At 40.9% G+C, this 11,813-nt stretch overlaps 1 protein-coding gene across 1 annotated transcript; it reads right to left on the bottom strand.

Moving 5' to 3' along the window:
- Nucleotides 1–283: 283 nt before the first annotated feature.
- Nucleotides 284–4,934, bottom strand: LOC145433519 (ethanolamine kinase 2-like). The gene is made up of 9 exons (XM_080310638.1): nt 4,668–4,934; nt 4,487–4,609; nt 2,921–3,057; nt 2,726–2,860; nt 2,517–2,662; nt 2,362–2,445; nt 621–769; nt 486–559; nt 284–419 (listed from the first exon to the last, which is right to left on the bottom strand). Exons 1-9 carry the CDS (start codon nt 4,779–4,781, stop codon nt 359–361), a joined length of 1,023 nt encoding a protein of 340 aa, XP_080166764.1. The 5' UTR covers nt 4,782–4,934; the 3' UTR covers nt 284–358.
- Nucleotides 4,935–11,813: the final 6,879 nt, after the last annotated feature.

Raw genomic sequence — 11,813 nt, 5'->3', positions numbered from 1 at the left:
TTTCATTTAATGACTCGATTAATTTCCGACTGACATAGGTTTGGTGATAGCTTGAATTGAGGCTAGATGGTAGTAAAAGGCATGTACCACACCCGAGTCTGTGCTGTAGGTTTGAGTTCTTGAAGGAAGGCCTTATTTCAACTGTAATATTGGAGGGCAGTGAAAAGGGTGTATCGTAGTTATTGTTAATCAATATGACAAAAGCAGCAGTGAGAAATGGGGAGAGGTGATCCCTGTGCCCTGTGCATATCATAAAGTAGTTGAAAAAATGGCACACGCAGCGTTGCATATTCATATATGATTTATTATGGTAAAATCGTTCAGGAATCAGTATGGTAAAATTCAGAAAACAGTTACTTTAAAGTGAAAGAAACTCGTCTCTTCTGCTGTAGTACTCAGCAATTCGGTCTTTGGCATATCTATTCAAATTGAGTGAAGCTGGTAAATTGTATCATGGTGCAATAATGCATTATTATAAGCCTTACTTGACGTAGTCAAAATCAATATTTGAATACTTGGCTTGAACAAGTGCCCAGGTTGCCCACAGCAGATGTGACATCTGATAATAAATAACATATTTCTCGACCGTAATTGTTTGCAACTAGTACGAGAAAATTTACCAAAGCACATTTGTTGACTTGGATGTACAGTTTTTCAACATCATCACTGGTCACAGGCCCATCTGTTGTCCAATGTTGCAAATACTCTGTCAGCCATGCAAACTGCAAATCTCGGCCAGGGTAGAAGGAGTAGTCCAATTCATCAACACCTTGAAGAAACAGCCTCCAGGTAATTTTATCACAAAACGAAATTCATGTACACCGGGGGGTGGGCAACCTGCAGCCGTAGAAGGAAATTTGTGCTGCCGTCACACGTAATTTAATTAGTATGTGTTGGCGGCCGTCAACGGGCAAATTGAAATTTTGATTAATTGAATTTCAAGTAATCTTGAAATTTTCCTTGCGCTGAGCGCGATTCAATGCTTCACTTCATAGTAGTGCCCTTTGCAATCTGAGTCTAACAGTACAGACGCGAACAGCAGATAAAAATGATGCGCCCCATATAGAAATACCAACTTGGTATAGTGTGCTTCTCACGAAAAAAATTTGTTCCTGATACGTTTAGGCCAGTGATTCTCAGAGTCACATGCGGCTCCAAGAAAGCCTTCTTGCGGCTCTGATTGACCTCTAAATATGCCACAATAATATAATAGAGGACAGTTGTTGCTTGTTTCTATGAATAGTTATAGGCAATTTCTGCATATGAATGCTAAAATGCGGGACATTAGTTATGTCTAAAGCCGTATTAGGCCGCTTCCGAAAGTTGGGAAAGAGAATTCTTGCAGACTGGCGTCAAACGCATGGATGAATACCCGTCAGACAACAATGTATCTTGCGTTCTGCTGGTCATAGACCTTTATATCACGTCTCTGTAAGGAGTAAATTTCGACACAATTTTACTAACATCAAAGTAAAGGCTCATCTATAGACAAGTATACATTGCAATAAATCCAACATTGCTCAGTGTTTAATTCCCCGCAAACTTGTGCATAAAGTGCAGGAATGTATGAATAGCTATCAGTATCACATCAAGACATTATAGTACTTGTTAATTTGCTTGTATCAATGCTAAATTAGCTGATATAGAATCTATAGAAGAATATGTGCAATTGTGCATGTGCATGCTTTTGAATCAACTCAATGGTGAGAGCAGAGGTAGGCTAGCTACCTTTAAATTTTCGTTATAAGTAGCCTATACTTCAGTGTTTTCATGCGGCTCCATTTGTACACTGAAGTTTGAAATGTGGTCCCGACACCCGAAAAGGTTGGGAACCTCTGGTTCAGGCGATTCCAATATATTTCCGCTTTAAAGCCTACCGACAATACTGATGGAAGGTCAGGAAATAATAGCATGCAACAAAGTGACCAATACCAACTGCCCTAAATTTCGGAAGACACCACCTCTATCAACTCCACCAGTGGATCTGATCACATGGGCTGATAAAGGATAAATAATTGATTGCAATATGTGAGTATACTAATAATGATGACGAAATTTAATTGTGAATCTGAAAAAATTTTCACGCTTGGCGCGACCATCACTTTCACGGTGATTGTTCAAAACATGGCCACTCGCGATTCCGGTGTGTATAGTAAGCCGATATGAGAAATTAGATAAGTCTGGAATTCAACTGAAATGGACATGGACGGTACAACATTGGTATTTGACGCCCAGTTAGTTGATTACGGCTTATGCACAGGAGTGCGGCCGTAGACTACATAAGTAATCGAAATGCGGCCGTGAATATGAAAAAGGTTGCCCACCCCTGATGTACACAAATAACTTACACAAACAACTTACCAGCAAATTCACAGAAATGGTTCCCAATGTCAAAAGCTTGGTAGTTAACTCCAGTATACTCATAGTCAATGAAATGAATTGTCTCTGAGCACATACAAATTGACTGATCAGTTCAAAACATATTCACACTCAAAATATTGTCAAGCCTACGGTACCTTTCCTTTTATTGTATATGATGTTGTTAAGTAGCAGATCATTGTGACAGTACACCAATGGAGATGATAGCAAAGGAAGATGTTGCTCCAGGGTAGTTAGCTCTGCCCTAAGCTTAATTTCTTCAACTGAGCCAAACTCATTCAATCTATTTGAGAATCAAGTGTGAGGTTGTACCAACATGTTTCGAAATGGTTTGTAACAGAAGTACCTGCGGCCTGGTGGTGCACGAGATGAAAAGCTAAGATCTAAAAACTGCTTGCACAAAGTGAAACAGTTGGGTTGTTTTTCAACGGTGTCAGTGTGCTCAATCTTGTGCAATTTAACCATTTGCTTAGTGATTAAACTGCAAATATATGCAAAAGAATATAATAACAGCTGATAAGCATAATTTAGAAATTTATACCTGAACATTTCTGGTCTTCTCACTTCATCTCTTGTGATGGTAGTTCCTGGAATATATTCATAGCAAAGTCCATTGTTGAAAATGCAATATAACTCGGGAGCACAACCAGCTGCATGCAATTTCATAAAACTTTTAATCTGAAATTAGCAAACCAGTAGTCAGTGTAGTTCGGTATATTAGCAAGTTTTATCAATTCGATACACCACAAAATTGCGATACGACTTGAAGTAGTCTTTGAAATCAGACATGTCCACCTTGGCCAAGACAATATAAAGAGGAGGCATGCATACTGAATCGAAAGTAAAAGATGATATAAATTAGGGTTGCCATATTTTTGTGAAGCAAATTCCGGACACTTTTAGCGCCCACTAGCGGATTTTAAAATGAGGTGACCGTCAATATGACGTCACACAAACAAAGCATTGCTCATCGACTGTATACACTGTATACAGGAATGAAGTGGAGCATAGGTCATGAATTGGGCCATCTGTAATGTGAGCTCTGGCGATTGCTACTTGCTAGGGTTTGCAATAGATCCCTCCACAGGCCGGATGAAATCCTCTGGCGGGCCGTGTTTAGCCTGTCAGGTTTGTGTTTGACAGCCCTGCTGGCCTGCTATACAGCTACGTCGGTGCGGCTATCTGTTTATGTGTTTTAATCAGGTCCGAAACAACATTTTCTCTCCCCCCCCCCTTCCGCCCAAAAAGCACTGATCTTGGGCCCACCATAGGGTAGTCGATGTAACTTGTTGGGCACTTACTATATGCATTTGGCTGTTAAATTTTATGTATGAATTCTGTCAATAATATTGATTCTTCGATATATTAGACGACTATAAAATGCACCAGCAGGTTGCACATCCGGTGATTTCCAGCCTTTTATGCTCGCGACCTCATTTCCCAGTTGAAAATGTTCCGTGGCAAAGCTTAAAACTTGCTGATTACTAAAAAAATTCATCTTGTCCAAACTTACTCACGGCCTAGGAAGCTGATTACGTCCAACATCATCGCAATCTCCAGCTAAAGGCGGACAACCCCAAGATTTGGAGCCACTGTCTGTGATTGAAGCATCCAATCGGCCTTAACCAACTCTAGGAATATACCGTTAGCTTATAATTGCAATTACAATCAGACTTATTTCAGTAAATGATGGTTATTTATATTTATTTTGATTGCATTTTTTGGCGAGGGTGGTCGGTGCCTGGAGCCCATACTAATATCATTATACGCTGCATTAACTCGCCCGCGCCCCGAAGAACAATTTTGAATAGCATAAATCTGCTTGAAAATAATATTGTTTATGTTGATTTACGAAAAAATTTTGAGCCTGCTTCAAGCCTTCAAAATTCCGGACATTTCGGCATATTTTAGAAATTCCTCCAGGACATGTCCGGGAAATTCCGGACGTATGGCAACCCTAATATAAATGGACTTTGACATTGCTTTTGTGCACTTTACAATGGAATCGATCAGTCTTACCATTATCGAGAGTTGATCAGCTCCACCTAATTTCCATTGCGACTACGTGTGTCTGCACAAGCATTCAACGATTAGCAAGTTGACTAACCTCGTTCTCTCGATCAAGGAAGATTTCTGTTTTATTTCCATTAATTCGTATTAATACCATGTCCGACTCATCGCCGTTGCGATGATATCCCAGCATCTTATTGGTTATACCATTTGAAAAAACCTGCGTAACATAATACAACCAGTTAAATGATTTTCCGACGCTCCAGATGGATTGTTACCTTTAATACGACTTCATCTGTCCAATTCGGCCTTACAAGCCGTACCAATTCCAAAGCACCCGATTGGAAATCATCTGGATTCAGATGTAAATCTACCGTAACCGGCGCAGTCATTATAAAAAAAACCACGAAGCCCAGAGGTATGAGGATGCACGATGGAATTCACTTGCATCGAAATTCTTCGCGGTGTAACGAGATCCCAGCAGCGACTCGACTCACTCGAGTACCCACGCCTCTGAGTCATGCGATGCAAAGGTCGCATCATAGTATAGATAACTAACCTACGGATAGATGGGCAACACGTGATTCACGGTCGAGAGCCCAGATGCCGTCATATTTGTTGTCGCTTCATAGCATGAAGCGGCAGGTTGCTGGCCAGATTGATGTTTGGTGCAGATAGGATATAGGGCAATCACAACAGGTTATTTAGTGATACAGTACACAGGCACTGGCGCGGCTATCATTGTATTAATATCAGGAGGATATTTCATGAGCAAAATAAGTCATGATATTCACTCCATTATTAATTGGTTTCAATATTGACTTCGGCTGAGATTTCCTTGAACTATTTTGGTTTGTATGATCATTAGAGCGGCCATGTTTTGACATGTCAAAATTTGTCAAAATCGTAGTGGTAAAAAGTTGCCTATTTCTGAGCCAAAAACGTTTTTCGATGCTAAACTACCGGTACTTCGTTAGGACAGCTATAGCACCTATCAGAAATGAAGATAAGAAGTTGGCTACAATTTTAACATTATGTGGTCAAAAAACGCCCTAATAATCAGAGATAGGTTTTAGTATGTATTGCTAAATAAAGGGAATATATTTTCATAATCCAGGCATAACTAATATGGAATAATAATATTTCGAATTACTGACTGAGGATATCATGTGTGCGTAGGGCTTGGCGCAATTATTCTCGAATCTGAACATAATATGATTGCGGTGGAGGATGCATCAACGAGTCACAACTGTAGCTATTTCACTTCGAAGTCAGCTGTCATAAAATAATCCAGTTTTTGGGCAACATAGTCTTTTTGCTTTGCATGTTGATACTGCCTAGCCATGCAAAGATTCCTCCTATGTAAAAAAGAGGTAAACCAACACTATAGCTGAAACCTTGACGTTGGTGTGTTGGCTTTTGTCCAATATCAGCTGGCAGTCCACTTCGCAATGGTGACATATCAAACTGACACATATATCCTCAGTATTTATTATTTTCTATATTTAATATTATCTTATATATATTATTCAATCGACTTTCGCTTGGGTATTGGGGATGCATCGTAGGGCTTTGCCGATCTTTTCATTGCCTTTGATTGGGTGACATGATGGATGTCGTACGCTAGCTGTGGAATATCCGGATTTGTCCGTCTTCTTCCCATTTGTCTCTGCAATCACAATCCCAGTCAATAATCTAACGCCTTATTACGTTTAAGTATCTTACTAAATTTCCAAAAAATGCCCGCAAAACCGTTCTGTGCGACCCGCGAGAGTCTAAATAAACTTTTTATAAATATTGATACTATGCGTACTAAAAATCGAGTTAATGCAGGGACTTGATCAACTTTTTCTTAGTGTATTTCACCTTGATAATTCTTATAGACAGTGCATCTGAAGAGGCGCGCGCAGCTGAGCTCGACTGAAAAATGCCTCTAGCACATCTTGCGTGAACGTTCCAAGGGCCAACTTGGGCATTTCTTCGATGAGACGATCGCATAGACTCACCATATTCCGTGACGTGAAAATTAGGCCTAGGTTATTGCTGGGACAAAGAAGATTCCATTAGATCAGCGGTTCCCAACCTGTGGGTCGCGACCCCAACTGGGGTCGCCTGACAATTTGCCTGGGGTCACCTGAGGCCTTCTGAAAAGTTTAGAATTTCATTAGTTTAGAAATTTAGAAAGTTAACTCTTAAAGGTCAACTGCATCTTCATGACAACTTTGCGGAATCATGTTCAGAATTTTTTTTCATGACGAAATTACCGACTTTCCGTGTTTCAACTCAATCGGAAATTGCCGTAATTTTGACTGAAAGTTCCAATATTGGCATGTTTACAGAAAAGGCAGAATGTGCATTGTGACAGCAAGTGAATGACACATATTATCAACACCGGTCACAGCGGCTGTTTGTGTTCTCGCAGTTTTTATTCTAGTCTGGCCGAGGTTTCCATTGTAACGGATTTGCCAAGTGATATTGAGACTGAGTCTGAGTACTCCGATGTCGAATGTGAGTATCGTTTTTGCACGTACTTACAAAATTACCGTTAAAATGCCGGATTGGTTCAGGTGTTGATGCGCTCGATCCCACACGTCAGTGGAAGCCCTTGCAGCTTCATAATAATGATTGGTCATGAACAGCTGACCGAATTTCCGAGGCTGCTATTCTTAGTTCTTTAGAATGATGTTTTAGATTCAATATGACAGGCCCAGTCTATGAGATGTTCCTGAGAATGCACAAGAGGAGTTCATTGAACTCATTACCAGTGATGCAGCAAAAACTGATTTTTCTTCATAGTCAGTTACCAAATTTTGGATCAAGAGTTTGCAGTCATATCCCGTTCTGTCTGAGATCGCATTGCGCCTGATTCTTCCTTTTCCAACAACATACCTTTGTGAAACAGGCTTTTCAAGCTTGTTGGTTATCAAATCTAAATACAGGAGCAGACTGGATGCAGAAGATGATCTGCGTTGTGCTCTTGCAAAGACTGCTCCAAGGATTTCAGATCTGGCTAAAAAGAAGCAAGCACAGCCTTCTCACTGAACAAATTGTTGTGTTGATAAGTTGATTTGTTGTGTTGTTTATTTATTTAGAAGTAAAATTTAATATACAGCCTAGTACCCTACTAGTTAGCTCCAAAAGTGCAGTGAAGGAGGATCAACTCAACTAATTTTATCCTTGGGGTCACCGCAACTTGTCAAATGTTATAAAAGGGTCACGGCACCAAAAAGGTTGGGAACCGCTGCATTAGATGGACTCTTTACTGATCCAAATCCGTACGCTCCTGAAAGGCCAATTTTTCTATGCTCCGATCCTCAGCATCTCCTCAAGGCAGCTTTACTTGATAAGTTTAGATCATATTATTGTAGTACGGTGAGCACTACCAGAGGTAGTCAAAGTAGTCAAGAAAGCTACTCAAGTAGAAGTAGAAGTAGAAGTAGCGATGAAAAAATCTACTCAAGTATGAGTACTTCTTCCGTAAGAAACCTAAAACTACTTGGAGTAGAAGTAGAATTGACTGACTTTAAAGCTACTCAAGTAAGTAGTTTTGAAAACTATCGTAATTCGTTCGCATGGACTGCTAAAAGCTATGAGGAAGGAGTAAAGAGCTTGATTCATATTGATGCATCCCAGGCGGGGTCAATTTTTGACAGAATAGGCAGTCGTCCATATCATGGGATGTAAATGATAGTATTGATATGGAATGTGCTACTAATTCTTTGTTTACTTGAACACCCCGTTTTAGAGAATATCATGGCATGGCGCCTCCCCCATATTATAAGGCGCCTAGTTTAGTCGATGAGCATTGGTGACAAGTTGTGTCGGATACGGCTTCAACACTTTGCGTGATTAGTAAACGTTGATTAAAAATATGGCAGTTCGTATGTTTTCAAAATTTTACACAATAACTGAAACAATGACAATAATGCCCGTAATTTGAAGAAAAATACAAAAAAAGCGGTAATATATAATGTGTCGTTTGTCCAGAAAGTTTCAACGGTGGTCTGCTAGAACAGGTCTAAGTCTAACGAAAAAAAGTCAAGGTTCACTTTTCCGGATTTGGACACGTCATGTTACTGCTAGATTGCGAAACGATAGTATCAAATGTTATGGTGGGGGGGGGGGGCATACTTACTGTGATGCTGTGTGAACGTAACCCGATATCTTAAATTATATTCAGTGATACTTTCGTTTAAACATATTTGTCACGCCATATCTACTGCGCGCGAAGCGCAACGAAAATTCTGGGTATTACTTGACTTATTAAATGTTAGGAGGCCTACCATGTGAAAGCAGTCCCGAAATTCCATACCCGATATATTCTTATTTCCTAACAGACCACACGGAACTCTCTATTCATCGAAAGCAGAGGGATCTCGATACATGAACATGAATGGGAGAGGGCAAGATATATTATGGACGGATATCCAAAGACTGTTTGACGTGGATTCGCGCAGCCTGGCACTTTACCAGTCCGGATTTACATTGGCCCATGTTAATTTAAATCCACGATCTAAAGTAGGCAAAAAATATGTTTGACACCTCTGGTCTAGATCAGTGCCTTTCAACCGGTTGGCTGCGGCCCACTTGGGCCGCGAAGACATTTTAAGAAACGATGATAGATCCCAATTTGTAGATCTGTTCTCTACCACGAAGACCAAGTCGAAAAATGTCAAAATTTTCAACGTTTTCTTCCACTTTTGGATGATGATTCTGGAACATGTAATTGACGGACCTGCGGGGCTCGTGCACTTTCGGACTAAACTCACTACAGCCTTACGGAGAAAATGTGTTTTTGGTCCCAAAGTGCATGAGTCCCGCAGCTATTCGCTCTATTGTCTGTAGTGGTTTGAACGTTTGTCGCGAAAGGGTGTGTGGTGCGCCACGCAATGAAATTTGGATGGAATTTTCACTTATATAACAAGGGGCTTGATTTTATGACCTAAAACAGATGGTTTAATATCGTCACATGCCGCATTAGTTATCCGATATGCAGCCTGGACGATGAAAGAATTACATTGCTGAGTGAATTTGCGGATCGATTATTGAGTTGGAAGGTCAGTTCCTCATATCGTTATTATTCGAGATATTTTTGGGTTATCATGTAATTTTTTAGAAATATGCTGCAAGTCGTGGTGAGCCAAAACAAATGATGGCAAAACCCACAATGGAAGGCCTAATTTTCACGTCACGGAATATGGTGGGTCTATGGCATAGACCAGTGGTTCCCAACGTGGGCGATTTGTCGGTCCAGGGGGGCGAAAATAGCCAAGGGGGCGAAAACAGACGAAGGGGGCGATGGCGCGTTGAAATGGCTATATCGGCGTCCATGTCCGTAACTGCCACACCCAAACCCCAATTGAGATGGGGGGGCGGCTTGAAGGAGGCCCACAATTTTTTCGTGAATTAACATTAATTATAGCGTATTATTTAGGAAATTTAGGCAACTTTTTCAAAAAAATTTCGCGCTGCGCGCCATTTCGTGGTCAGATGTTTCTTGCTTATTGGATACCCTTCCTCCAAGTAATAATACGCATGAGGTATAGAAATGGGCATCTCGGCGTCAGCCATTATTATCACACCATGACGCACCAAGACATATGCAGTTTCGGGCCATGTAACATATGCGACTCCGAGAAGTGTGCCAGAACGAGAAAACCTTGGCGGAAAAGGACTGCCTTTATGCTGACCGACTTCGATATATATACGATATACATTAGGCTTACCATACGTCCTCTTTTAAGAGGATTTGTCCTCTTTTTCGACTTTTTTGAAAGTGTCCTCGGAGGACGCCCTTTTGTCCTCTTTTTTGAGATTTTGTCCTCTTTTTTGAAAATTTAGGCAGATTTAGAGCAAATTGCGAGTGATATGCCGCATATTAGCACAGAAGTGAAGCTCCGGCGGCTATTTCGGAGTGAAAAACGGTGATTTTAGCTCTGAGCGAAAGATGACCTTTTATTTTTTTTTTTTTTAGTCATCCACCTGGCAATGTGGAGTAAAAAACGTTATTTTGAGCTCTGAGCAGAAGTGATGACCTTTTTTTTTTTAGTCAACCGATCGGGAAAAATTACCCGGTTTTTCAGAATTTTACTCCGGTTTTGCAAGTTGCAAATTTCTGAAAAAGTGTCCTCTTTTTTGATTTCCAAAATATGGTAAGCCTAATATACATATATATTTAATTGTCAATAGGCGCCTAAATGTTCCTGTCCTGGCAATCAGAACCCCACAACCAAACTGCCATCTCGCAGATAAAAATTGATTGCCAGTGCAGAAATACCAATTTTAAATCGTGTGCGTCTTTTAGTTTAGTACGTATGTGCGATTTGAATATCTTTTTACATTGCAGACAGGCCACAAAATTTCATTACGTAACGAAGTCATTATACCGACGAGGCCGCCCGAATATCTTCAATTATTATTTACGGGCCCCACATTTTCCGAAACACCTCACCCAGCTTTACCGGTAAATCTGAATACATGAGCAGAGAGAGGATAAAAAATTGACAGCTATATATATGCAATTTCCGATCATATTGACCGATTCAATCATGAATGATGGAAATTTTTCGCGCTTCGCGCGAATTAATCCAACTAGCTTTATCGCCCTATGGAGGGGGGGGGGGGTTAAGACCAACGTATTGGGGAGGGGGGACGAAGTGCTGTTGCGGTCTTTTGGGAATCATAAGTCGGAGAAATCACCTTTTTTGTTAGTCAACTGACCATAATTTAGCTGGAAAAGGGTAATTTCGAGGTCGAGCCGAAAACTTGACTTTTTTCGTAGTCGACTCGCCTAGTGATTTCAGTCTGTATGCCCATTGTTCGGTTCCCAATATTTGGTGGGCGATGATCGGTGTGGAGTTTGAAAAGGGGGCGATGAGTCGAAAAAAGTTGGGAACCAGTGGCATAGACTCTATGCGATCGTCTCATCGAAGAAATGCCCAAGTTGGCCCTTGGAACGTTCACGCAAGATGTGCTAGAGGCATTTTTCAGTCGAGCTCAGCTGCGCGCGCCTCTTCAGATGCACTGTCTATAAGAATTATCAAGGTGAAATACACTAAGAAAAAGTTGATCAAGTCCCTGCATTAACTCGATTTTTAGTACGCATAGTATCAATATTTATAAAAAGTTTATTTAGACTCTCGCGGGTCGCACAGAACGGATTTGCGGGCCGCATGCGGCCCGCGGGCCGTAGTTTGCCCACCCCTGCGTTAGATTATTGACTGGGATTGTGATTGCAGAGACAAATGGGGAGGATTATTGACTGGGATTGTGATTGCAGAGACAAATGGGGAGAAGACGGACAGATCCGGATATTTCACAGCTAGCGTACGACATCCATCATGTCACCCAATCAAAGGCAATGAAAAGATCGGCAAAGCCCTACGATGCATCCCCAATACCCAAGCGAAAGTCGATTGAATAAT

This window comes from Botryllus schlosseri, chromosome 2 (genome assembly GCF_051294905.1).
Source record: "Botryllus schlosseri isolate E-star chromosome 2, Bs_hap1, whole genome shotgun sequence".
NCBI classification, from domain to species: Eukaryota; Metazoa; Chordata; class Ascidiacea; order Stolidobranchia; family Styelidae; genus Botryllus; species Botryllus schlosseri.
Note: the sequence above shows the minus strand (reverse complement) of the source record. Positions and strands in the feature narration are given on the sequence as shown.